The sequence below is a fragment of the Lutjanus erythropterus genome, chromosome 13, assembly GCF_056507025.1.
Source record: "Lutjanus erythropterus isolate fLutEry1 chromosome 13, fLutEry1.hap2, whole genome shotgun sequence".
NCBI lineage: Eukaryota > Metazoa > Chordata > Actinopteri > Lutjaniformes > Lutjanidae > Lutjanus > Lutjanus erythropterus.
In genome coordinates, this window is record NC_139329.1 from 39,778,460 (window position 1) to 39,804,539 (window position 26,080).

General features: G+C 39.7%; 3 protein-coding genes and 1 pseudogene across 5 annotated transcripts; 1 reads left to right on the forward strand and 3 right to left on the reverse strand.

Moving 5' to 3' along the window:
• Positions 1-282: 282 nt before the first annotated feature.
• On the reverse strand, positions 283-2,896 carry LOC146317158 (E3 ubiquitin-protein ligase TRIM35-like). Of its 2 annotated transcripts, XM_084733384.1 has the most exons (3): positions 2,815-2,896; positions 1,545-2,702; positions 283-342 (listed from the first exon to the last, which is right to left on the reverse strand). In XM_084733384.1, exons 2-3 carry the CDS (start codon positions 2,683-2,685, stop codon positions 305-307), a joined length of 1,179 nt encoding a protein of 392 aa, XP_084589510.1. In that variant the 5' UTR covers positions 2,686-2,702; positions 2,815-2,896; the 3' UTR covers positions 283-304. The 2 variants fall into 2 exon arrangements, with proteins under 2 accessions (XP_084589510.1, XP_084589509.1); XM_084733383.1 differs by lacking the exon at positions 283-342 and having other exon boundaries at positions 1,102-2,702.
• Positions 2,897-6,424: 3,528 nt separating this feature from the next.
• Positions 6,425-11,888, reverse strand: calml4b (calmodulin-like 4b). Its single transcript, XM_084733963.1, has 5 exons — positions 11,574-11,888; positions 11,444-11,474; positions 9,621-9,761; positions 7,365-7,553; positions 6,425-6,712 (listed from the first exon to the last, which is right to left on the reverse strand). Exons 1-5 carry the CDS (start codon positions 11,574-11,576, stop codon positions 6,615-6,617), a joined length of 462 nt encoding a protein of 153 aa, XP_084590089.1. The 5' UTR covers positions 11,577-11,888; the 3' UTR covers positions 6,425-6,614.
• A 1,018-nt stretch (positions 11,889-12,906) lies between these two features.
• cln6b (CLN6 transmembrane ER protein b) lies at positions 12,907-21,930 on the reverse strand. The gene is made up of 8 exons (XM_084735027.1): positions 21,868-21,930; positions 19,800-19,967; positions 19,142-19,240; positions 18,871-19,059; positions 17,464-17,519; positions 16,116-16,238; positions 14,111-14,239; positions 12,907-13,326 (listed from the first exon to the last, which is right to left on the reverse strand). Exons 1-8 carry the CDS (start codon positions 21,928-21,930, stop codon positions 13,179-13,181), a joined length of 975 nt encoding a protein of 324 aa, XP_084591153.1. The 3' UTR covers positions 12,907-13,178.
• A 537-nt stretch (positions 21,931-22,467) lies between these two features.
• LOC146317161 (E3 ubiquitin-protein ligase TRIM21-like) lies at positions 22,468-25,445 on the forward strand (annotated as a pseudogene). The gene is made up of 2 exons (XR_014771799.1): positions 22,468-22,585; positions 23,254-25,445. The product of XR_014771799.1 is annotated as an E3 ubiquitin-protein ligase TRIM21-like (transcript).
• The last annotated feature ends 635 nt before the right edge of the window (positions 25,446-26,080 follow it).

The window sequence follows — 26,080 nt, forward strand, 5'->3', positions numbered from 1 at the left end:
TCCACCGAACAAAACGAGAACGATTATTTTCATATTCAATTAAGTGGTCAGTTATTTTCTTGATTAGTAGTTGATGCCAGAAAATGTCAGAAAATTGTGAAGAATGTTGATCAAAGTCCAAGATGATGTCCCCAAATGTCTTTTGTCCACAACTCAAAGATATTCAGTTTACTGTCAGAGACGAGGAAAGAAACCAGAAAATATTCAGTTTCAGCCGATCACAGGTATTCAGGAAGTAATAATCAATGAATCAATTAAATGCTGAACCTCTAAACAAAGCAGCAGGATGCAGTTCCTGCCGTTTCTATCTGAACAAGACACCAAACCAACTCGTCAGAAAACCTGTGAGCACCAGAGAAACAAACACTGTCGGTTCAAACATTTTTAATTGTTTTAATTCTAGTTACAAATAAAAGTCCTGCATTTATGATAAAAGTACATAAGTATGAAATACAGTAAAAATACATACAAAGTACCCAAATTTCCTACAGTTTAATATCAATAAAACACTCAGGATGAATTAGAATAAATTTGATGATCATCTGATTTTTTTTATCTAGAGCCATTTCCACATGAAATAATTTGATTTGAATGTTTGGAAACATTATAATCTGGACTAGTATTTAAAAAAAATAAAGTTTATTGGATTTGTGCAATGATTATTTATCCAAATGAGCAGCTATTGATTAACTGATTTTTTTTTCTTTCCTTAATCAATTAGCTTCCATAACGTGGCTCCACAAACACAAAAATTATTTCAAATGAACGGTTTAAAATGACACAGAGTCTATAAAAAGAAACCAACTATAAAATCATTTTACACATAAAAAAGCTGACAAGAGGAACAAAAAGCAAACTGTCAAACTGAATTAAACGAAGATAAAAAAAAAAAAAAGGATTAAAAAATAATAAATCAAAGAAATCATTCTGAACTTGATGCTGCAACACGTTCCAAAAAAGTTGTAACAGGAGAAACACAACACTGTGAAAGTTGTGTAATGTTCCCAAAACACCTGTGTGGAACGTTCCACAGGTAAACAGGTGAACTGGTAACAGGTGACAGGATGATGACTGGGTTTTAAAGGGGCGTCCTGGAAAGGTGGATGAGGTGAGATTCACCACTTTGAAAAACAGTTTAAGAACATTTGTCAACATAAAACTGCAGGAATTTATAGATTTCACCATCTACAATCTATAATATCATTATCCAGAGAAATCTCTGAAAACCAACACTGACTGTCTGTGACCTTTGACCTCTGAGGCAGCAGTGCATTAAAAACCCTCATCATTGTTTAAAGGATACTACATGGGCTCAGGAACACACACCTTCACCGGTAAAATCTTCATTTCATCCCTTGTGTAAAAGTACGGAAACATCCTCTCAGTGAAGGTGTGTGTGAAGGTGTGTATGTGTGTGTTAGTATCAAGATCAGAGAACCGCAGCGTTCCTCTGTTCCAGTCCAGATTCACTCTGATCCTCTGGAGCTTCTGCTGCACTCTGAGAACACTGAGTGGACCTGGTAGAGACCCTGCTAAATATTTACCTTCATTAAACTTTATTCTCCATAACCCAGAGTAGAGGTCGACCTTCCTCTGGGCAGACTCTGCTAATACTCCCAGTACCCAGTGGGTACCGTCTCCGACATGGACATCCCAGCTGTGAGTCCCTGAGTTAAAGCTCTCGGAGCCCAGAACTCGGCTGTAAGAGTCAAACCTCTCTGGATTATCAGGAAGCTGCTGTTTGTCTCCTGCTCTCACGCTGGTCAGATCTTCAGACAGGATCAGTTTTAGACCTGCAGTGTTTGGGTCCAGAATGACAGGAGTGTAGGAGACCATGTCCTTCATCTTGTTCCAGATGTTGAAGGTCAGGTTGCCCAGATGTTTGGCCTGGTCTATCAGAGCTCCTGAGTGCAGCTGTGGAGCCTCCAGCAGGAGGCGCTGCTGGACTCTTTCCACTGCAGCCTTGTAGTTGTGCAGGAATGAGACGTCTTCAGCTCTCAGCTCGTCCTCTGTGTCTCTGACTGTGTGTGAAAGAGCTGCTATGTCTCTGCTCAGAGCCTCCATCTTCTCCTTCATCATCTGACTCTTCTGCTCCTCTTCCTCCCTCAGTGCAGCCAGCCTGGCCTCCTCTTCCTCTTCTAGAAACTGGTGAAGCTTCTTAAACTGATCCTTAATCTGCGTCTCTGAGCGTCGGGCCTGGACCTTCACATGTTCTGCTGTTTGATCAAACTGATCTTTAACTTGTTTAAAAACCTTTAACTTCTCCTTTAAAGGCTGCAGAGATTTCTGGAGCTCCTCTTTGTGCTCCTGTGCAGCTTCATCGATGGGTCTGAATCTGTGGTCGGTGTGTTTCTTTGAATCTCTGCAGACGAGACACACTGGCTGCTGATGGTCCAGACAGAAGAGTCTGAGTTTCTCAGAGTGCAGACTGCAGAGAGACTCTGAAGATCTCTGATCTCTCTGCTGTAAGAAGGACTCACACAGGTTCTTTAACACCAAGTTTAAAGGTGGGTTGTCCCTTGAAGATCGTCTCTTACAAACTGGACATTCGCGTGTTTGTTTCTGTCTCCACCAGCTCTGCAGACAGTCTTTACAGAAGCTGTGGCTGCAGGACAGAAGAACAGGATCTCTGAAGATGTCATGACAGACCGGACAGCAGAGATCCTCCTCTGATCTGGAAGACATTTTGTCTCTGAGTGAAGCTGAAAACACAGCAGACAGACAGTACAGTCAGTCATGGCTCCCCTCCCTCCTCCACTGACTTCACTGGAAGTCTTTACTTTCACTTTGAGTTCAGTGTTTAGTCAAACTCACCTTCAGTGTCAGCAGGCTGTAGTTTTCCACTTGTCTGTCCTGCAGCTGATTTCACTCAGAGGAAGCTGATTGTTTAGTCTGAATCTTGTTGTCTGTTTTTTCAGTGTGCGTCTCACTTTCAGGAAGAACTAGAAATAACCAGTTTGCCTGCTTTGTCAGCAGTGGTGAGGGGCGGAGCTTTGTCACATGACTCAGAGGAAGGTTTCAGTCCAAAGTGCTGATTTATTGCTTGCAGTGACTGGTTCTGTGCAGCAGGCTGTTGCTTAAACGCAGGACTTGAGTAAATGAACCAGAAATAATCAGAAACATGATGGAGATTTTGGCCTGATGGTGGCGTCACAGAGAGGGTGATATTCTGCACTGGACTAAAGTCATGGACAGACAGACAGAAGATATTTATCATGTGTAGATAAAATATCTGATTTCTGACTCACATTATTAACAACTGTGTCAGACTGCATATTCTTATTTTTATTTAACAATCAGCTGGTCTGTTTTAACTGTTCTTACATCAGACAGCAGATTTGATCACCAGTTTTTGTGGGACCTTTTTTTTTTTTTAACCAACTTTATTCTGTTATCATTTTGGATCAGCTAGCATCCTGCCTGATTCCTCCTTCAACACAGTTCATAAAGTGACAAAACACATTTAAAACAAAACATTAAGAAAGTCATCTAAAAGACAAAAAAAAATAGTCAACACCTTATCAACACAATGAAAGTAAAACTACAAAATAGATAAATAGCAACAATAAAACACAGCCTTGGAGCTCTAATTGCAAAGGCTCCATCTCCTTTATGTACAAATCTCAATCTTGGAACAACCAGCACTGACGCATCTGAGGATCTCAGGGAGTGAGGAGGAACATAGGGAAGTAGAAGCTCAGCTAAATAACTAAGAGCTTCGTAAGTAATGAGCTATATCTTAAAATCAGTTCCCAGGAGTCTCCTTTCTGAGGAACCAGGCGAGCTTTTAAGATGGCCTCCACAAGAAAGTGATGTTCCCGATAACGTTTAGCTTGCCTTCTGTCCAGCTCCCTGATCTCCTTTCTGCTAGACTCTAGCTCTAGGCCTGAACAGGATCCATACTGGTAGTCACTATCCACATGACCAGTCAACTAACATGGAACCAGCGAGTTCCCTGCTGGATTCTGCCCTGCAGTCACCTTGTAGGAAGCATTCCAGAAGGAAGCGCAGCTCGCACCGTTGTCGTGCCTCAGCTACACTGGTCCAGACAGCACTTCTTCCTGCTAAGCTGCAGCCACCACCTGTTTCCTTTGCTCCATTGGCCCATCTGATGGTCAACCAGTCACTGGCTTCACACGCTGCACTCCAGCCATCAGCCTCCAGTCGCTGGCCTGCAGACCTGCAGCCCAGTTTCCAGCCTCCAGCCGTTCTGCTTCACTGGAATAACAGCCAAGTGTGTGAACATACAAAGTACAATTAAAGTTACTGCAACTGGCTCACCTCTACAGGTACTGCACCACCAACACCATCTGTGAGCCAATGGCATCACTCTTCTTCTTTCTCTCTCTAAAGGCACCTCCCTCCTAACTGGGCCTGAGTTGAATGGCATCCTGGCACTACCACTCTACTCTGTGATGTTGTTTGCTCATCACCAAGTTTGTCCACGTCCACTGAGATGCCACCTCCCTGCTTGGTGATGGGTATCAGTCACTTCCTGGCTGGACCTTCAGCGACTGCTCTACAAAGCTCCTGCAGCCGATTTCCACCAGCAGGTTACATGTCTTCCATCCCTTGACTCTTGTCCTGTACAATTCTGCTTGCAGCCTTAATTAAATAATAGATTCAGAATGGATTAATTGTTGCAGTCCTAATTTAGATCAGAATATTTATTATACTGAGAGACTGAAAGCAGCAAAACAGATATTTATTTGAACAAGTTGCAGATTATTACTTTAACTTAGAATCTGTATTACAAAAGCAGAAAATATAACACTTGCACAAAAAGCATTTGACTCTGTGAGTAAATTTACATATTTTTTACAAAAGGATGCCCTCCAGTGACTCCAGTATGAGACAAGTTTAGTCAGATGGACTGTAAAGACAAACACAGCGTTCAGTCTGAGAGATGAACTCAGCTCCTTGATAATCAGCATTAATGAGGTCAAAGAGTTATTCCTCCTCCTGAAAACTATGCGATTTATTGTGAATAAAAATGAAGCTGCTCCTGAAGGAACAGAAACATCAGTTTCATCATCCGAACGTCCCTTATGAACCGGTCCAAACCGGCTCCAGAGGAGCAGGACAGAAAATTCTGACAGAGAAATATCTTCATAAATCCATGCTGCCCTTGAGGGTTTACATAAAACAATACGACGTGTCGGTGTGAATTACCAGAGGAAGGTTCCAGTGTTTTGTGTCCTCACTACAGCCGAGTCAAAACCCGGCTGATGGGTTTTCCACGCGTGAAGCTCTGCTAACAGGAAATGACATGACATAATCTTCCCCTTCATAAAATGTTCCAAACTGTGTGTGCAGAGTAAATATGTCGTCATGCAGAAAGGAAAACTGTGTGCAACGTGTCAGATTTCTGAAACAGTGCAGGATATTGCATCTCAGAAACAACAACAAGCCTGAGAATGTTGAAATAATTATCTCCTATAAGAATGACTGATATCAAACATGCTGCAATACGATACTGAAGTTATGCTTCAAAACAGCAGCTGACTGACCCTTTCCCCCCCGACCCCCCCTGCATGGCACAATAATGAAGATTCCACTCAAAATGTTTTAAATGTTTTAAATAATGACTTGTATAATTCAAGCAGAGGCACACAGTGGCTTTCTTGTTACTGGTTTATGTGGTGCTTTCTGTGAAAACTAAACATTATCACCTTTACTGCTCACTGGTGCTGCTGCACCACCAACACAAGAGCAGCCTCGCGTTTAGACCAGACTAGATACAGTTCGACTGTATCAGATCAGATCACATGTTGCACTGATTAGAACAGGGTTGTGTAGCTGTGTGTGTCCCATTCAGTCTCTTTGACCAGCTGTCCCCTCTGTCTCTCTGTCAAAGAAAAGGACGCTAACCAAGTGAAGCTTCGAAATAAACCAAGCGAGGAGACCACTGGGAAAATATCATCTATTAGTCGATGAAATTCACCTGGATAGCAGCAACATAGAATAATCACAGCAGAACTGTCAGATAGGTTGGACCGCTGCGTTTAACTGGATATCTAAAATAACAGGACAAATAAACACGGTGGCTGATTTCGCACAACTCAAATAGGACCAGCTGACACACGCTGTGAAACGTTCCTGTCCTGAATGGGGACTTTTTCTACATGAAATAATGTAATGTTAGCTAATGATACACATCTCAGCTTTGAAAGTAATGCTAAGTTACGACTGCTAAGCTAGCATGCTGATGTTTGCATAATTAGGAGAGAAAGCCACTCTTCCTTTATCTGAGATAAACACAGTTTCTCGACTTGTGTATGGAGTTGTCTTTATTTATCCTTTAAAAAAAACATCAAAAACAGAAAAGCAAAAGTTGGTTTCAGTTTCTTATAACTGCTGAAGTGGAGCTGGTTTGTCTGACGTAGAACGTAGAAAGGAAAACCCAAGAACACGCTTTAATTAATCAGGTTTACTGAGGAGAGAAATGCTGAATGACAGAGGCTGGTGACAGGAAGTGACATCATGACTGTCTGTTGGAGATCCTGTTATTGACATATAAACATTATTAAACACATAAGACATGCAGCTATTGAATTCTCTCAGTTCATGTAATAAAACTAAAGTCTTGAGCAGCGATGATGTTGTTTGTGACGTCAGCGCTTTGCAGCGGAGCGTGTCACCGCTTTGGCGAACTGCTCACAGTGGACCCGCCCATCAGCTCCGACACCCGCCTCCTTCAGCAGCTCGTCCACTGAAAACAGAGGGACACAGCTGTCCATCAGCCCTTATATGCATTCATTAATCATCATCCAAGTTGTAATTAAGAATGAACCAGTAGGGTACAAAAGTTACACCCTTATCATTGTCACTGAGTCGGGAAGTTTTGGTGATTTCACACATCCAGCTGAGCAGAGCTCTAATCAGTCAGAATAAGTGAAAACACATGTGAATGTCTGTGAGGTTAAGTTGTTTCTGTCATTTTTTGGTGCAACAATCTGCTTTATTCTGTCAGGAGACAGAATTGACAGGTTTTCTGCATTTTACTTTTGTGCAACTGTCTCCAGTTTGACCAGACTGCAGTTAAAAGTAACATAATCTCATTAAATGTGACTCTTATCTTTGCTTCTTTTCCTTTTTCAAATGATCTGCAGTAAAGAAAATCCCCACCAGACTTGGAGTCTCTTTAATGTTGTGGATGTTCAAGAGGAGACACATAACAGGATTAAAATGAAGGAACAGGGGGAAAAAAAATAGCAGAACGATAAAACAACGACAACAACAGCAAAACAAAAACACTGGGGGATTAAAAAACTGGGAACATTAAAAATGAAAACCCATATGACCTTATTCTAACTGAAATCAGACAGTAAAAGATAAAACAGCAGTTCTGTTCCCTCTCTCACCCTCTGCATCAGTCAGCTTCTCTCCCAGCCCGGTGAGTTTGGCTCTCAGCTCCGAGGCGAGGATGAAGCCTTTCTGCTCCTTGTCGGCCATCATCATGGCCTCCAGGATCTCCTGCTCCGGCGCCTCCTGCTGGAGCTGCCGGTGCATGATGCTCAGCAGGGTGGAGAAGTCCAGCTCTCCGGCCCAGTCTGCAGGAAGATAATATCTACTTTTACTGGAGCGGGACGATCATCTATTCTGAGCAGATGACTAGATAAGACAAAATTTTATTGACTTCTGCAGGAGAAATGAGGACACTGCACAGGGAAAAGTTAAGTTTCAAAGTGATATGACACAGTGGAGATGAAATAAGTTGTTCAAACATTAAGGCAGTAAAACAGAATGTAAAGAGCGGCGCTGTTGATGAGCTGCTGACAGGTTAAACATGTTAAATGAAACTGTGAGCTGTTAATTACAGCTGGAGCAGAATTTCCCTTCAGACTCACTGAAATATGTTTCACACCGAGAGATAAGACAAGACAAAGTCAAATATCAGCACTCATCATGTATACAGACAGAAATATTAAAAACATATTGAAAATAAAATGATATTGCTGCAGTCAAGGGAAAACTTTATTAACTTCTCAGAAAGTTCCTCCTCCTCATCAGTCCACCGTCAGAGTCCACAACAAGTTTACTCCTGTGTGTTTGCTCAAACCTGCAGTGAACTAAAACTGAAACTATTTGTTCAGTGTTAGAAAAGACTCACATCTTCTGTAGCAAATAGCAAAGACAGCTGCACAGAAAATGTCAGAATGTACTTATGCCTACATTATAACAATTTAAAAAATGTATTTAGGGAAATGCTAACCTCCCCGGCTGGCAAAGACACATGGTCTCTGTAGTATTTTAAGTTTACTGCTGTTTGCTTCCCTGAGTTTGAAGTAAACTTAATATGAAAAGAGCCTTTGTCTGAACAATCTGTCTCAGTTTTACCGTCTTCCTTTGTCCCTGGTTATTTTTTCATTATTGTTACACCGTCATCCTGAGCTCAGACTTTGGGACAAGTTTCACACTGTGCAGCTCAAACGCTGCTTAGTTTCACCTGAGTTTCAACAAACTAAAGTTGTGTCGAAGTCTCACCAGGTAAAGCCAGGCCTAAGGCGAGTTTCTGTTGTTAAAATGACATTGCGTTTAGTTAGGAGCGCATCCTGACTTGTTTAGGACTTCTGTTGACTTGGGACTTGATTAAGACTTGTGTTGACTTGGGACTTGATTAAGACTTGTGTTGACTTGGGACTTGATTAGGACTTGCAAAACCGCTGCTAATGTGCATAAAAATACACAAAAACACATTTCATCCTTCAGCCTGCTAAAGACAAAAGTCTTGGATTGTCTATTATTTTACTGTGGATTATTTAAAATTGAAGCTCCTGCTGAATATTCCTGCGATCCTGCGATGAGGATGAAGGACGACGGCGCCCACAGAGACACGATGATGGAAACGAGCTGAAATAAGCTCTGAGAAGTGAGCATCACAGTGTGTGTTCCCTCAGGGAGGTCCTGCTGTCTTATGTTTGATTATCATTCACTTTATTTGTAATTCTGCCTTGTTGTGCAGCCCTGCAGTGACCCTGCAGGAATCCTCTGTTTCACTTGATGTAATGTCATGAGAGGTGATGACACACGCTGCAATACAGACACACAGGCAGCATTTTAATGCAACACTTTCACAGAATAAATAGGCTGTCTTCTTCTCACAGTGTGTTCATATCTACAGATTTATGATAAAAAAAAAATCAATTATCCCAATAATTTTGATATTTGATTAATCATTTAAGATGCTGATCAGGCAAAATGTGATGCCTCTAGTTTGTCAGATGTGGGGAGTTTCTGCTTTTCTCAGTTTTTAGATCATTTTAAGTTGAATATTGTTGAGCTTTTTTTTTACTGTGGATCTGACAAACAAGCATCTTGAAGACGTCAGCTTGGTCTCTGGGAAAGTTTACTTTGCCGTCAAGCTAATGTTAGTTAACTATATTAATATTAGCCTAAAGTTGTCATTTTTTGTGCAACTTCAAATGTTGATCAAAGCTGGAAGTTGTTGCATCTTTTCTAACATTTTTGACCTGAACGTTTTTCATCCTCTGTTTCTTTTTTTGTCAATGACCTCATAGTTTTTATCCGCAAAATCTTTGAAGTAGTCGTTTAAAGAAATGCAACAAAAATTGTGTTCCACCGCAGAGGACGGGGGGACAGACAGGTGAGACAGGTACCTATGTTGTGGCTCAGCAGGTGTCGTTGGACCTCAGAGGGGGTGGGGTTTGAGCCGAGGCATCGCATCACCGTGATCAACTCCTGGGCTTCAATCTTCCCTTTACGCTGACGGTCGTGTAGAGAGAAACACTCCTTAAACTCTGCAGCAACACACACACACACACACACACACACACACACACACACACACACACACACACACACAGTTAAACTGTTGTCAATAAATATTTATCATATATAAAATTAATATTTCTCATATATATAAAGATCAAAGGTTCAGCATGTAAAATATCTGGTATTAACCTGGAAGTCAGATTCTTCATCTCTATATCAAAATGAAGATGAGAAATGATGAACTTTATGATCCTGGAGAAGATCAGATATGTTCTGAAGAACAGATATGATGCCTTTTTAAAAATCTGGCAGCCTTTTATTGAATATATAGAAACGTTTCCTTTATCAACAGTGGATTCACTGTGACCTTTGACCTGGTCCATTGTAGGCTGATACTAAACATTCAGGTTCAATAGTTGAGATACTTAAAAAAAAATAAATAAATAATATATATATATATATATATATATATATATATATATATATATATATATATATATATATATATATATATATGAGGGACAGAAAGTAAATATATAATTTATTTACTTTCTTACTATTATTTAAATTTAAAATTATTTCCTATTTAATTCATTTAGTTTATGTCATTATTCTTTGTTTTTATTCTTAACTGTATATGTTTTAACATAGAGTTTTAGTGGGAATGAGTTGAACTGTTCTTGTAGAAATAAAAAATTGAAAATAAAATATTATAAAATAAAAAAAAAGATTCAGCATGTATCAACATGAGATGCTGGATGATGAAGTCATGAAGGTTCTCAGAGGATTAAACATTTTGAATATTTCTCTACAGTCTGAGTTCAGCGTGAAGATCTGTGACACAGATTTGATCCAGAACCTTTCCATCTTCTAATGGTACTAACAAGAACCCACTGTGGGTGTTCTACCGAGAACCTTCTGCTATTCTGTCCAACAAAGGAAAAAGGCAGAAACTTCATTTTTTGTGACATTAAAGACATCCTCTGTCACGTGGACAAACTATCTGATCTCAGATGTGTTTTATTTTGGAGAAAATCGGTAAGTAAGAGGAAAGAATCGTAGAGAAACCACAGTAACTTCACTTCCTGTGTTCTAACATGTCAAATATCTACAAGAAAAAGAAGCAATATGTGTGCAGGTGTGAAAATACATTGAAATGAAAATTAATCAATCAGTTAATTAATCAGTTATTCTTCTTTGCCATGTGAGACACTTTGAGCTGAATGTGTGTATGAAAAAATCTGCATGAATAAAGCTGAGATAAGCTGAACTTGATAAAATCACAGAAACAAAACCATAAAACTGACAATGACTCCTGTGTGCTTCCTGCCAGAGACAATAATGTGAATGAATGTCTCCTCATTAGGCTAAAAACTGTTCAGATGGAGATCCTTTGTGTTTAATCACATTAGCAGGTCGACGATGTCGGCCAACAGATCGCTGTGTGAACCTGCTCAGGAACAAGTGCTGCTTTGTACGGAAGCAGGCACACGGAAAACTCTGCTGTCTGATTAAAATATGAAATAACACTGCTGCCTGTAAAACACAAATCATCTCATAAAAATGTCTCAACGCTGCCAAAAAAAAAGAAAACACTAAAAGAAATGTATCTGAGTCTGTTGGTATTCCAATAATTCCCATAAACGCTCTTGTCATTACTCATTTCTGTCTCCTCCCAGCAGGAACGTGTGGCGTTCCAGAGTCTTACCGTTAATCTGATCCTGCGTGAGGAACTTCGCCTGCGATGAAAGGAGAAAAAAACAGCGTGAGTGAGAGAAGAGGCAGAAAGTAGGCTGCAGGTGGAATCTGCTTCAGACAGGACTCGGTTATTCTCTCACCATTGTGTCTGAGTGTGTGAGCAGCAGCAGCAGCTCTGAACTCTGTCTCTCAGCTCAGGAAACTGATCCAGGCCGGCTGTAAGACGAGGAACGTAACGGAAGAGGACGGAGGATCCTGGCTGCTGGGACAGTGTGTGGAGGGAAGGCACCGAGGGGCAGGACAGGTGCAGGACAGGTGCAGGACAGGTGCAGGACACAACCTGCTGTCAGAGCTCAGTGTGTCAGACCAGTTGGTATTTTTCATGCATTAACAAATGTTCAACCTCAGCATGCATTGAGTAACATTACTTTTAAAAGTAACTTGTTACATTCCTGAGAAAAATAGAGTACTTTTGCATTATCAAAATGAAAACCTCTGAGGTTCTTTGTGTGTGTTTGTTATATTGTCCAGTGGGCACATACATCACGTCGACCTTTGAATGTTTGTTTGATGTGCACGATAACTCGACTGTACGATTAAACGTCACCGGTCGGCACCAGAACGCCACTAGTTGGGGCTGCAGCACTGTCAGACAGCAGAGCATTGTGGGTAATGTAGGTACAAGGTTTTGACAAAGAAGAACATGTGAGGGAAAAAAAGATTTTTGTTTAAAAAACCTGTCCATCATTAGTCTCTGTCATGGAGTTTTTAACTTCCTGTCTTTGTCTGGTTTCCCACCTTTTTTGAGTTTTTTTGTTTTTTGTTCCTTCTTTCAGTTGTCACGTCGTCTGCGTGTCTCCTCGTCGTCCTGCCTTCTTCTGAGTTACCTTCTGGATTTTTCTTTGTTGGACTCAGCAGCCTTTCTTGTTAAATCACTCCTGCATCTCGTGTCTCCACAGTTTTGGGTCCAAACTAAAAACTAAACTCCTTTCAACCTGACTTATAAACTGATTCTCTCATGTCTATTAAAGCTTTTCATGCATTTCATGAATGCAGCTGAGAGAGAAGAGATGTAAACTTTCAACTGTGCGTCATTTACCAACTTCAAGACAGAACAGCTGAATGTGAAGAATCACTGAAATCTGTTTGGAACATGAATGAGACGGAGACAGAAGGTGAGACAGTTCTTGTTTGTAAAATAGTCAAACTCTCACCTCCTTACTGCATTCTGGTCTATTTTCTGCTCCTGTGGGTAAAAAAATCTTTCAATCTGGATTTCATGACGTGTGTTGAGCACAATAGTGTACAGACGGCTGAATCAGATAAACCTTAATGTTAATGTAAAAGATGTTTGTTTGTTTGTGACTCAGCTGTGATTTGCCACACGCCTCCTCCTCCTCCAAAAAAAAAGCAACTTCATTTACCATCGAGAAATCAACAGGAAAACAGAGATGAGGCCGTCAGAGGAAATGAACCACCACTGAGCATCACATGTGGTCTTTTCATTTAATGTACAGAAATTTACATTTAAAGAAATTTACTTAAAGTCCCTCGAAGTTACCTATTTTTGCTGAATACTTGAAAAATGAGAATGTTGTAATGTATAAAGATGAAAAATCCAATAACAATTTCAAGAAAACATCATTTTCAGTCAGTTTTGTCCCTGACAGAGCAGCACAGAGAGCGTCTGGTCCCGCCCACGTTTGTTCAGATTAAAGCGACTCTGTTGGATCATTCTTGTTCTGTTACATCTGGCTGTTCTCCTGGAGGTGGAGCGTGTAGACGGTACGAGGCTGCGGGACGTAGATCAGGCCTGGGTGCTTCCTCCTCAGGACGGCGTCGTTCCACAGACAGGCCACCCAGACCGCCACCAGGAACAGAGCTGCAGAGAAACTGGCACACAGAGAGAACCTTAAAGAATCTGCAAACACACTTTCATTCATTTGTAAAGTAAAACAGAGTATTAGAGCAACTGTAGGTTAAAGAAAACAATACAGAGGTGTGGGTGTTATTACTGATGGGAATATTCCAAGAAAAAACTCTTTTTTCTCTGAGATTTAAGATGTAAATTTATGAGACAAAAAAATCACACATTTCTGAGTAAAAAACTGAAATGATAAAGTCATACATTTCTGCAAATAACACAAAATTTACAAGAAAAACTTAAAAAAGAAAACAGTTTTTTCATGCATCATGGGAGCTACAATTTACAGAATACAAAAATAATAATAAGAAGAAATAATAAGAACACATAAAACTACAACCACTTTAACCAGAGTAAAATGTAAATTTATGACTTTTTCCCCTCAGAATAGTCTTTGCACTCTAGTCTCAAGTCCTACACTTTGGGTTTCGAGTCCTAAATAATTCAAAATGTAACAATAAGTTTCAGCTTTGTTGATTTACAAAGTTACACTTAAACGAAGGTTAGCTTAGCATTAGCTCACCAGCTTTGTTAATATTAACTTTGTGTTCTTTGTTCTTTGTTCTTCAAAAGTCGTTTCAAGTCTTTTTGAGAAACATCAGCTTACAAGATTTCTGGGTAATGTAGTCCAACTTTAGCTTTAACTGCCTTTCACAGCTGCTGTTGAACAAAGTCGACACTGTGCGGCTTTAAATGTGAATATTTATGTTTGGTGTATGATGTCATCAGTGCAGCCAGTGTTCATGCGTCTACCTGTAGAGCATGAAGAGGCCGTTGCCGTCGGGAACCATGCCCCGCCTCCCCTGGTGCATCACCATGGCGGTCATGGCGAAGAAAGTGAAGATGAAGAGGATGAAGGTCTGTCCCTCAGTGATCAGGTACCTGACAGGAGAAACAGGGAGGGTCAGTGGTTCTGTTCACAGGTTCAATCCCCACTGTGTTTTCAATCCACAGTAACAATAAGAACTCTGGGTTCCGTTTAGATGATCTATAGCTGATGGTGTGAAGTGCATCATGAACATACATTTACTGTGTGTTCAACTCCACTTTGTCATTTAAACAACACGTAATCTGAGCACTCAGTAAAACACAAGACACATTAATGAAGTGTCTTCATTAATCCTCCGCTGACTTCGTATTCAAATGATTTTCAAAGTTGGAGGAGTGAACTGAGATGTGGGTTTTGGTGACAAATAAAGTTTGCTCTAAATTTGGATGAAAACTTGAATAATAATGGAATACTTTAGATAATTCTCAACTCACACATCTAATAATAATAATAATAATAATAATAATAATAATAATAATAATAATAATAATATAGCCAATGGCTGCATGGAAACTAAAAGTCCTAAAGATGGTTTATTATGGAATCTGTTATACACTGTTTCCGATATTCTCAAACAGATGCTTCTAGTGATGCACGGAGGATTGTCAGACACATTTTTTGAAATGAATACTAAACATAATATTATCAAATTATTTAGGAAAATACATAAAATATGAGATCAATGAAATGTAATTGAAAATAAGTTTGTCTTTCCTGTATTTTTGTTTAAATATGAGCAGATTACATGGTCACAATCATTCATGTAGCACTTATACATCATCCATGATTACCTTAGATAAGTCTAGAAATATTGATCAAGTTGGACTTGCAGTTACCAAACTGGTTTATAAAACTTGTATGTGTGTTCTGAGGCTTGAATTGTTCCAATCTGAGCAAGATCGTGGCAGAAAAACAAAACTTTCTTCTAATTCTGTTAATGCTGCATGTTAAATTATTACGATACATAAAGTGTAACTCAGCTTCCTCAAAAATATCACGAATCTCTTTAACCCACAGAGAATTATGCAGTTTACTCCAAACGATTCTACAGTCTGATCATTTCACATTTTCACGTTTTTAAACCAAGAATCCAACCCAGATCTGCCTGAACGCACAAAATAAGAGCAAACTTATGAAGGACTAAAACCCAGCATGCAGCTCTGTTCTGTCTGGAGTCTGATTACTTTACTTTAATCAATTAATCAATCAATCAATCAATCAATCAGAGCTATACTGTGATGGCAAGATAGAAAGAGGTAAAATAAAGAGACTGAAAATAAAAAACTGCTGAATGAAAAAGAAACGTGGGACAGGAGGAGACTTTTGAGCGGCTGAGTTAACAGTGAAGTGTCCACAGCAGCTGTGCTGAACAGGAGAGGTGTAGAGCTGGATAATTAGTGAGGGCTAAAAAAGTTTGAGAAACACTGAATTATGGGTATTTAAAGAGCAGAAACACGTAAAACTGCTGATATGGTTCTTGAATTCTGCTTTCATCCCGAAGTGCCGTCTTCACTGAGTAAAGTAATTAGTCCGCAACACCTGAGAACCACCTGATCAATTATTACTGACACCTGGAGGCACACACACACACACACACACACACACACACACACACACACACACACACACACACACACACACACACACACACAGAGCCTCAGGTGCTGGTGTTCTGTTCATCAGACACTAGTTACAGTTTCAGTTCAGGTGTTTTCTGGAGGGACAAAAGTCAGACGTCACCACTGTGACTGTAAAATAAAAATAAAGACAGGATTCGTAGTTTCTGTAAACTTCCTGTACTCACTGACACACAACACACAGAACATTTTACTCATTTTCCTGTGGATCCTAATAAACAGTGACCAGGGACTGAACCTGTAACCGCTCAGATACACGACACACAGACCCTCTGTAGTAAAGCAGTCTGACCAGTAGTAGGCAGCGTTGGGGACAAACAGCATCCAGGCTGCCGGCGGCGTCTTCTCCGCCTGTTTCCTGTGACTGAAACAACCACTGAAGAAGAGGAAGAGGACGAGGAAGAGAGGAACGTACCTGGAGGAGAAAGAATCACAGCTGATAGCTCAGAAGGACACCAGGCCTCAGCAGTCAGTCAGCGTCTTACTGTCTGTTCTTGCAGACTTCTGAAACATCATCAGGGCTGTTTCCAGCTGTTTTGGGGCCCTGTGCAAAATGTTGTTTGGGGCCCCTATTTTGTGAAACTATGGTGGAAAGACTCCAAACTCCCTGAGATGTCAGAGGTAAGGTTCAATGATTCTGAAAAAATATGTAATTGTGATTATTTTGACTGATATTCCAATTGTGATATGATTTGCAATATTACAGATAATGATCATTTTTACATCATTATCTCAATTTTGATTGAAAAACATGTTAAAATGATTCTGGTGTGACTGTTTTTTTGCAGGAATCTGAACCTCATGAAGATTTTTTTTTTAAGTCTGCAGAGACGTTTTCTGACACTCATTTTGCCTTTAACAAATATTGCAGCTCCTGCAGATTGAAATTTGCTAAAAGCTATTGTGTGATTTCAATAAAATGTTAATTAATTGTGCAGCCCTAGTAAGCAGGCATACATGTCACATTTAAATGAACCAATTGGTGTTGAATGCTGCAGTTTGAACCTGCAGAAAATGATGAGAAATGTGAAACACCGGGGCTTCATCAAGAAACATCAGCCAAATCAGGTGCTGCATTTTAAAATGTTTGTCTTAAATGTTAGGAAGAAATTTGTTAAGGAATAAAACAATACTAAACATAGTGCAGTTTAACTCCCGACCTGCACACAGGCTGCCGTACTTCATCATGAAATCAGTCACTTTTTGTTTCAGTCCAACTGCAACAGTGAGGAGCCACGTTCAGTTTCAGAGGAAACAACGAGGAAGGAACAGTCAGGAAAACGTCACCGAGGAGGATTTACATGTGAAAGCTTTGGGATTCTCACTACAGGCATCCTGATTGGCTCTCATTGACACTCAGACACGCTGTCTGATACTAAACATAAAAATATCCTTATATCCCCTCAAAAAACAATGAATATATAATAAATATTAATGTGCATAAATGGGGACACAGCATCCTTTTTTGTCTAAACCACTGTAAAACTGATTCAGTGTCAGATTGTTCCTGGATTGTCCTCATATTGTTGGAAAATATCCATAAACCTTTTTTTTTTCTGATATGAGAATCTTCAGGCACTTTTTTTTAACAGAGATTTGATTTGTATTATTTTATAGTAAGAAACTCTTTGGGGTCTTACCACATCAGATGACCGAGAGTGTCGTCGTAGTAAAACAGAAGCTCGAAGGCATCGATCTGCACAAGAAAACAATGTTCTTTAATTGAGTCCTGATCAAAGATATTGATAGATTCAGTGCAGCTGTTGTCTGCCTGTATTCTGTCTGTTTTGTTAGACACATCAGTTTGTATTGTTTATTCATACAGGAAGGTCACTTTGTATTTTCTACAAATTCAAATTCAGTTGTTAATTTCCCACATGGTTGCATCAAAAACAAATCTGTAGTCGTCAGAGAAACTTTTGATTTTGGTTGAATGTGACAAATGAAAAGATGACGTGTTTTTCATGACGTCCATCTACGTCTGGTTTTAGTTGAAAGTGAAAGGAGAAAAGTTGTTGTTGTTGATGAACTAAATAATGAAGGACTGACCAGATTTAACTCAAAAGATAACGTTGAAATGATATCAGGTGCTGGATGGATTTAAATTAATAACAGAGTGATGCTTCTTCACTGAGAGGTTTAGGGCGGGGTCACACCAGCCTTGTTTAGTCCGGTTCTGTGAAGGGTTCTCCCTCCTGTTTTTGTCTGTTTGGGTTGGTGTGAACACCAGATCATCTTTACTGTGAACAACATTCAGACCAATCACAGAAGCACATCATTGTGTGTGTCATGTCATTGGTTTAAAAGAAAGAAAACTTTTCTGCTTTGGTGACCGATGAACCAGCAGCATGTTTGCTAACAAACCTGGACAAAGTGAGAAATGCTGCATTATTCAGTTATTTAACAGCCTCTGTCTTATGTGACGTTCATGTACGTGGTTCTCTTTTCTTTCAAGATTATTTTTTGGGCTTTTGCCTTTATTTTGATAGGGACAGCTGAAGATATGACAGAGGGGGGGGGAATGACATGCAGCAAATGGGCCACAGGCGGGAATCAAACCAGTGACCGCTGCAGAGGACCAACAGCCTCAGTACGTGGGGTGAACTCTACCAACTGAGCTATGGGAGAACCCCTGTGGTTCTCTTTTCTAACTGAAGGCCCACCTCTGATTGTTCAAATATGCCCAAGGACCACCATCACTAATAAATGAGAAATATATATTTAACATGACAGCATCCCTGCTGCCATTATCAGTCTAAATATAACATATTCAGGTTCCTATTTCCTCACCACACACTTTACAGCTTTTACTGGTGCAGGATTTTCTCCTAAATCACTTTTTCATTTCTAAAACCAACCATTTTGTGTTGCTGCATTAATAATTTCTGAACCGTTTGAGTTTTGCATTTGTTGACAAAAACTAGACCATTTAAAAAATGTAAATAACGTATCATCCTCACATTAGTTTGATGCAGGAATTGGACCTTTAAGTGGATGTTGTGATTTTTTCCAGAACAAAAGAAGTTTTTTTCTGCTGCAGCACCTACCAGCGAGGAGGGTCTGAGGTTCTTCATGACTGGATTCTCTCTGACTGACAGGTGCAGCTGGTAGCCAATCAGCAGGAGCCGTCGGGTGACAGAATCGGCCACCAGGTGGAGGCTGGTTCCCATGACAACAGCGATGATGCCAAGCCAAACGGCGGTGCGGGGCAGCGTCCTGGGGCTGCGTTCAAGCATCTGCAAGGACAGACGGATCTGAGTGACCTGAGTGACGACATTAAACTGTGTTTTTATGAGTTTGTGTTTGAGTGTGAGTTACTCTGAGCAGGACGAGCGGCGTGCTGATGTTGTACAGGATGTGGAGATATTCTGCTGCACCGGGACGGTTCAGAGGAAACCAGTCTGCCCGGAGGACGAGCTGCAGAAAGACCAGTCAGGCAGCAGGAAACAAACATATGGTTTCTCTCTTCAAATTAATAATAATAATAATAAAATACAAATATAAAAATGAATAAATGAAAAACAAAAAGAAATTAAAAATAAAAAAAATAATAAATAGAATAGAATTAAATGGGAAAGTAAATCAATACTGAAGTAAGTTTAAATTAGAAGGTTAAGTTAATTAAGGTCAATTTTTATTATTAATGAATTTTTTCATGTATTTCATTGTATATTGATTTAGTTATTAGGTCATTAACTTCTTTATTTATTTATTTCTGTCCTCCATAAAAAAATAGTAATTAATCAAATGTATTAATTTAATGTGGGGCCATATCTGGAAAACTGCTTTACAGACAACAACATAATAATTTCTCCATGTCCATTTTTGTTTTTTATTTTTATTTTCAAAACGTCTTGATCAGCGTGGCACCCTGACAGTTATTAACTATCTTTCCTGCTGAATTTGTCTTCAAATAAAGTTTAGTTCTTAAAAAAAAAACAAGAACTTCATTAAACACTGCTTGTCATTCCGTTACCATGACAACAGGCTGCCCCACATCCAGGATCCAGTTCTGGACGGTGAACCAGAGCCAGAGGTCCAGGTGGAACCGAGGCTTTGACAGAACCACCTCCGTCTCGGCAGAACCGGCCAATCGGCTGCAGGAAACAGAGACACGTGTGTAAAGATTGTTTATTCCACTGATCTGGAATCTGATTCACTGAAGCAGCAGCTAATCAAGCAATCAGCGCCTCCAGATGTATTCTGCAGCGAGGGAGGGCTTAAATCCTGTAATGCATGATGGGATTTGTCTGAGATCAGCAGCAAATCAACATGAACTAAATAAAGGATTAACTCACAGACTTTGGTGCCTTTTTCTCTTGTATTGATCAAAAGAAAATTAATTGTCCATTACTTTGATAAGCAATTAATGATTTGAAGGCAAAGATGTCAAACCAGCTTCTTAAATGTGAGAATCTGCTGCTTTTCTTTGTCGTTTCTGACAGTAAATGAAGAGTTTTGGGTTTGTGGACTGTTGACTGGACAAAAGAAGACATTTGAAGACACTCATTTGAGCTCAGGAAAATTGTCAGAAGCATTTTTTACAAGTGTTGGACATTTTAGTGACTAAGCAGTAAATCATGGAAATAATTAATTATCAAATTCTGCAAGATGCCCCACAGATGACCTTATAAGGGCATTAGACTGCAGGGCTGTAAATCTGTGAACATGGCAGAATCACCTGCAGTTTCCACCAGGCAGAAACGCTGCAGCTGTGAGGAGGATGGATCAGAACTGTGGCACAGACATGCCGTGTCTGTTGGAAGTTACCAGTTAGAGATGGATGGAATAGTAGATTAAAAGGTCTAACTTATACAAACCTGCACATGAACGTTGCTGCATGCAGAGCAGAGTTCTGTTTCTTCCGGATGAACGGCTGCATCTCTTTTTTTCCCGTCTGTAACACTGAGATTCTGTCTGTTAAAATAGTGTTTAAACTTCTACAAGTCACAGGTCTGATAAAAGACAGCGTGTCTGAGTGTCAGTGAGAGCCAATCAGGATGCCTGTAGTGAGAATCCCAAAGCTTTCACATGTAAATCCTCCTCGGTGACGTTTTCCTGACTGTTCCTTCCTCGTTGTTTCCTCTGAAACTGAACGCGGCTCCTCACTGTTGCAGTTGGACTGAAACAAAAAGTGAATGATTTCATGATGAAGTACGTTAGCCTGTGTGCAGGTCGGGAGTTAAACTGCAGCTTGATCTGCCAGCAGATAAGCCTGTAATCTGTATAAACCTCCTCCCAGTGTTTTATTAGACAGCATTAATCTGGTTTCATATGAACACAGTTAGAAGCTTATGCTGCAGCTGTGGTTTACTGCAGAGATCATAAATACCTGCAAAACATGTTTTAATATGAATGAAAGAAAAGTGGAGGTGAAAGGGACAAAACTAGTCTGACATACATGAGTTATGGTAAAAATAAGATTACAGCACAGTTATCCTTAATTAGTCCTGATTTTTTTTTTTTTTTACTGTATGCAGTAATCAGACTGGAAGAGGTCACTCAGTCAAGATGGTGAAGCACCTACTGCAATGCCACCACAACCACCAGATGCAACTGGTGGAGATTTGAAAGTTCATCTACATACATAGATCAATTAACATATTTGTTCTAGAACTGACTAATATATGAGCTACATACCAGCCAGCATGATGTGATTCACAGCCTCCAATATATCCTGATCAAACACTTCAAAGCTGTGTTCTTTGTTTTCTTCGTTTTCTTGTGTCAGTTGTTGTGTGGATGGTCTCTGATATAAACTTAGTAAAAGGAAATAGAAACAGAGTGTGAAGTGTTTTATTTCAGTCAGCGGTCTCTCAGTTGTGGTACAAAGGATGAGTGTTGCTGATCCAACAGCAGCACTGAGACTGAAGTCGATGATGAAGTTCCATCCTGAATTCAGCATCATGTTTCTGTGATGTCCTGCGTCTGACGGACGGACCTGAGGCTCACTTTCATGCTGCTGCTTGATTTATTGTATTTCTCAAACTTTTTAACTCAAGTAAAACCTCCTGGACAGATGTGTTCCAGTCATGTTTCACTACTGTGTCCTGTTTTCCTCCACAGGTGGCGTCCTGACAGGCGTCCCTCAGGACAGAGAGCATCATGGTTGGATCTGGAGTTTGACCAGTGTGTGACACCAACAGTGTCCTCTCTAACACCAGCTCACATTTCAACACTTTAAAACACCTGTACAGCTGTTCTGTGACAAAATACCTCAATTCAAAGGTCCATTAATAGGTTAGAGAAAGAAAAAAACAAGAGTCTCCAGGGTTGTGTAACCATTTGATTTTAAGAGTAAAAAGAAGAAGCTTATTTATATAGCACTTTCCACAGACATGGGTCACAAAACCTTTTAAAAAAGGTTTCATATTCATTTATGTGAAGAAAACTAAATGAAAATTGTCTTTTAGATTATTATTTAAGATATAAACTGAAAAATCTGACAGGATAAGTGCAAGGTGAAGCCTTCACTCTCTCCTAAACAGCCTGATCCTGCATTAGAAAAACACCCAGTTAAAAGAGCAAATAAAACAGTGGTTAATCTATTTCAAGTTCTTTCCCAATGAGGGAATAAATCCTCACTTACAGAGCTACAGAGAGAGGCGGAGCGACACTTGGTCCATTTCTTATCATGAAACTAACCGTTTGTCTCAGTGTCAGCACAGCTGCAGTCGAGACACATCTGTCTGTTTCTCTCTGAAGAAAAATTCAACATCAGGATTTTTTCCAGCAAAACAGGAGAATCTCTGTCCAACACAGGTGAGTACACGGCCCTATAAAGCTTGTTAAAATTTGTTATACCACACACATATTTAAGGGGGTGGCTAAATCCAATGACAAAAAATAAACATACCAGGTAAATTAGTCCTGCTGAAAGTTAAGTAGCCTAGTTTACATGCTCTCTGGATTGTCCAAAGTACAGACTGTACCTGATTTCATGTGACAATTTGTTTTATTGCCTGTAAAGCCATAAAACTTTTGTTATACAACTTATTTAACTGTTACAAACTCTGGTAAGTAGCATTAATACCTCAGATCTTTTTTTCTCAACTTCACTGTTTCTGTAGTTACAATCTGCTTTAGTAAGCCTATACAGCTGGTAATATTTTCTGTTTCAACAACTGGTATTTACTCAAAATTGTAGCTCCACCGAGACAGAAATTTCCACAGACCTCGGCTTAACTGCTCATTCACATGCAGCAAAGTCCAGGACCTGACTGTGTAATAAACTGTCTTAGTAAATCAGATGCTGAATACATGCATGTATTGATTGTTGCAGCAAATTCATTGACAACCACAGCATATATTTTCAATGCACCATTTCTTTGGGTCTTCTTAAATTCCTCTTAAATAAAGTTTGACGTAATGAAACAAATACTTGTAAGATATGTAATTACAGTTATGTTATTTTCACGTGTTGTCCTCAGAGGGTAGACATGTCTGCTGCCAGCTGTCTGCTGACTGAAGATCAGTTTCTGTGCTCCATCTGTCTGGATGTCTTCACTGATCCAGTCACCACACCATGTGGACACAACTTCTGTAAAACCTGCATCACTAAACACTGGAATATTAATGTCCAGTGTCAGTGTCCCAACTGTAAAAAGGTTTTTTACACAAGACCTGAGCTGCAGGTCAACACTTTCATCTCTAACATGGCTGCTCAGTTCAGACAGTCGGCTCAACAGAAAGCCAGCAGCAGCAGATCAGAGCAACAAGTTTCCAAACCAGGAGAAGTTCCCTGTGACGTCTGCAGTGGAACCAAACTGAAGGCCCTGAAGTCCTGCCTGGTGTGTCTGGCCTCCTACTGTGAGACTCACCTGGAGCCTCATCTGACAACCTCATGTCTGAAAATACATCAGCTGATCGACCCTGTGGAGAACCTGGAAGGCAGGATGTGTATGAAGCACGATAAACTGCTGGAGCTGTTCTGTAAGACCGACCAGATGTATGTCTGCATGTTCTGCACTGTTTTAGACCACAAGACACATGATGTTGTTCCTCTGAAAGAACAATATAAAGGAAAGAACCCTAACCTGAGGAAGACAGAGACTGAAATTCAGAGGATGATCCAGAAGAGACGACTGAAGATTCAGGAGATCCAACACTCAGTGGAGCTCAGTAAGGAAGATGCAGACAGAGAGATAGCAGATGGAGTTCAGGTCTTCACCGCTCTGAAGGAGTCTGTTGAGAAACTCCAGGCTGAGCTCATCGACACGATCAAAGAGAAGCAGACAAAGACAGAGAAATAGGCTGAAGACTTCATCAAAGAGCTGGAACAGGAAATCTCTGATCTGGAAAAGAGAAGCACTGAGCTGGAGCAGCTCTCACACTCTGAAGACCACCTCCACCTTCTCCAAAGGGTCCCATCCCTGAAAGCTGCTCCACACACCAAGGACTGGACAGAAGTCAGTGTCCGTCCACCTTCACATGAGGGGACAGTGGTGAGAGCTGTGAATCAGCTGGAGGAGACACTCTGTAAACAGACGAAGAAGCTTTTTGAGGCTCAGCTGAAGAGGGTTCAGCAGTTTGCAGTGGATGTGAAACTTGATCCTGATACAGCACATCCCAAACTCATCCTGTCTGATGATGGAAAACGAGTTAAACATGGTGATGTAAAGAAGAATCTCCCATACAATCCAAAGAGATTTGATTACTGTGTTAATGTCCTAGCAAAACAGAACTTCTCTTCAGGAAGATTTTACTATGAGGTTCAGGTTAAAGGGAAGACTGACTGGGATTTAGGAGTGGCCAGAGAGTCGATCAACAGGAAGGGAAAGGTCCCATTGGCTCCTGAGAATGGTTACTGGACAATATGGCTGAGGAATGAAAATGAGTACAAAGCTCTTGCTAGCCCTTCAATCCGTCTCTCTCTGAAGTCGAAGCCTAAGAAGGTGGGGGTGTTTGTGGATTATGAAGAGGGTCTGGTCTCCTTTTATGACGTTGATGCTGCAGCTCTTATCTACTCCTTTACTGGCTGCTGCTTCACTGAGAAACTCTACCCATATTTCAGTCCTGATCTTAACAATAAAGGTAAAAACGCTGCCCCTCTGATCATCTCTCCTGTCAATCACAGTGAATAAAATAACCAGTTTGATTTTCTACAGAAAGATTCACCATGATTTAATGTAACAAATGTATATTTATTAATCATGGATGGTGTATATATTTTTGAGATCCTGATTAAAGTATTTTTTTTCTCTTGTCTTTGTAAATGTTTTTCTTTGGTGTTAAAATACTTCTACTATAGTTTTACTGCACTGGTTGTTATTATCTAATGTAATCTAATTTATTGAGCTGCATTACCTGCCTTCAAGACTTTTAAATCACTGAAAGAAATACACCGATACATAAGAAACATTTGCAAACTCCTTAAATGTCTGGGTGCCAAATTCAAAACTTTTTATTGTCTGATCATTGTAAATATAAGAAGTGTTGCAGACTGGTGCCAGTTAAAAAAAGAGCAGTTCATGAAGGAGACAAAAGTAATTTACTTTTTCTTCTTTTCTCTATAAACAAACAAATGCAAAATAAAGTTTTATTGTGTCTAATTTAGGGATGTTAGTGATCATTAATCAATTGATGACCATGAAGAATGTAACAGTTTTATTAACCGATAATGTAAGTTTGATGTTGTTTTGAGACATTTGTTGAATAAGGACAGGAGGACAAGAGCAGCTGTTTGGAGCGAGAGTCTTATTGTTTTATTATTCTCTTTGTTTAAATTGTTTGTGCTTCATGAGTTAATGTTTCAAATAATTAATGTGTCACCAGAATTATTTAAATAAAACTCATGATGGGAAAAAAAACCTGTGTTTTGTTGTTTCTACATATTAATCCTGACCTCTGATTTGATCTTTGACCTTATTAGGAAGTTCCTGTATTGTGCCTTTGCAGAGCAAACCAAAATATATTGGGTCATACCAAAGGCAGAAACCTCCATTTTATCTGATCACTTTAGTTTTAAAAAGCAGAATAATGACAAATATGATCAAATCCTCAGTCTGATAATTATGTGAAATCAAGCTCCAAGTAACTTTTAAAATAAAATTAAATCAGTGGTTTTAGGATGTTTCTGAGGATTTGAAGATACTAATATTTATATTCTAATAAAGTAAAATTAGATTTTTTATTATAACAGGCAATATGCTGCAATACAAAAATAGTAAATAACATCAAACTTTTTAAAATAAAATATTATACTGATTGCTTCATTTTTAATGCATTTTACAATTTACAGTTCCATTTATCCAATGC

What these genes read in the sequence shown, in the direction of transcription:
- cln6b (XM_084735027.1), bottom strand. Translation starts at nt 21,930, where the DNA reads ATGATGCTCTCTGTCCTGAGGGACGCCTGTCAGGACGCCACCTGTGGA. An exon ending in CGCCGCTCGTCCTGCTCAGA is followed by an intron (nt 19,060 to 19,141) that starts GTAACTCACACT and finishes CTGTCCTTGCAG; the next exon opens with ATGCTTGAACGCAGCCCCAG. An exon ending in GGCCTCTTCATGCTCTACAG is followed by an intron (nt 13,327 to 14,110) that starts GTAGACGCATGA and finishes TCTGTGTGCCAG; the next exon opens with TTTCTCTGCAGCTCTGTTCC.
- calml4b (XM_084733963.1), bottom strand. An exon ending in CCTGCTGAGCCACAACATAG is followed by an intron (nt 7,554 to 9,620) that starts GTACCTGTCTCA and finishes ATCTTCCTGCAG; the next exon opens with ACTGGGCCGGAGAGCTGGAC. An exon ending in GAAGCTGACTGATGCAGAGG is followed by an intron (nt 6,713 to 7,364) that starts GTGAGAGAGGGA and finishes CTCTGTTTTCAG; the next exon opens with TGGACGAGCTGCTGAAGGAG.
- LOC146317158 (XM_084733383.1), bottom strand. Translation starts at nt 2,685, where the DNA reads ATGTCTTCCAGATCAGAGGAGGATCTCTGCTGTCCGGTCTGTCATGAC.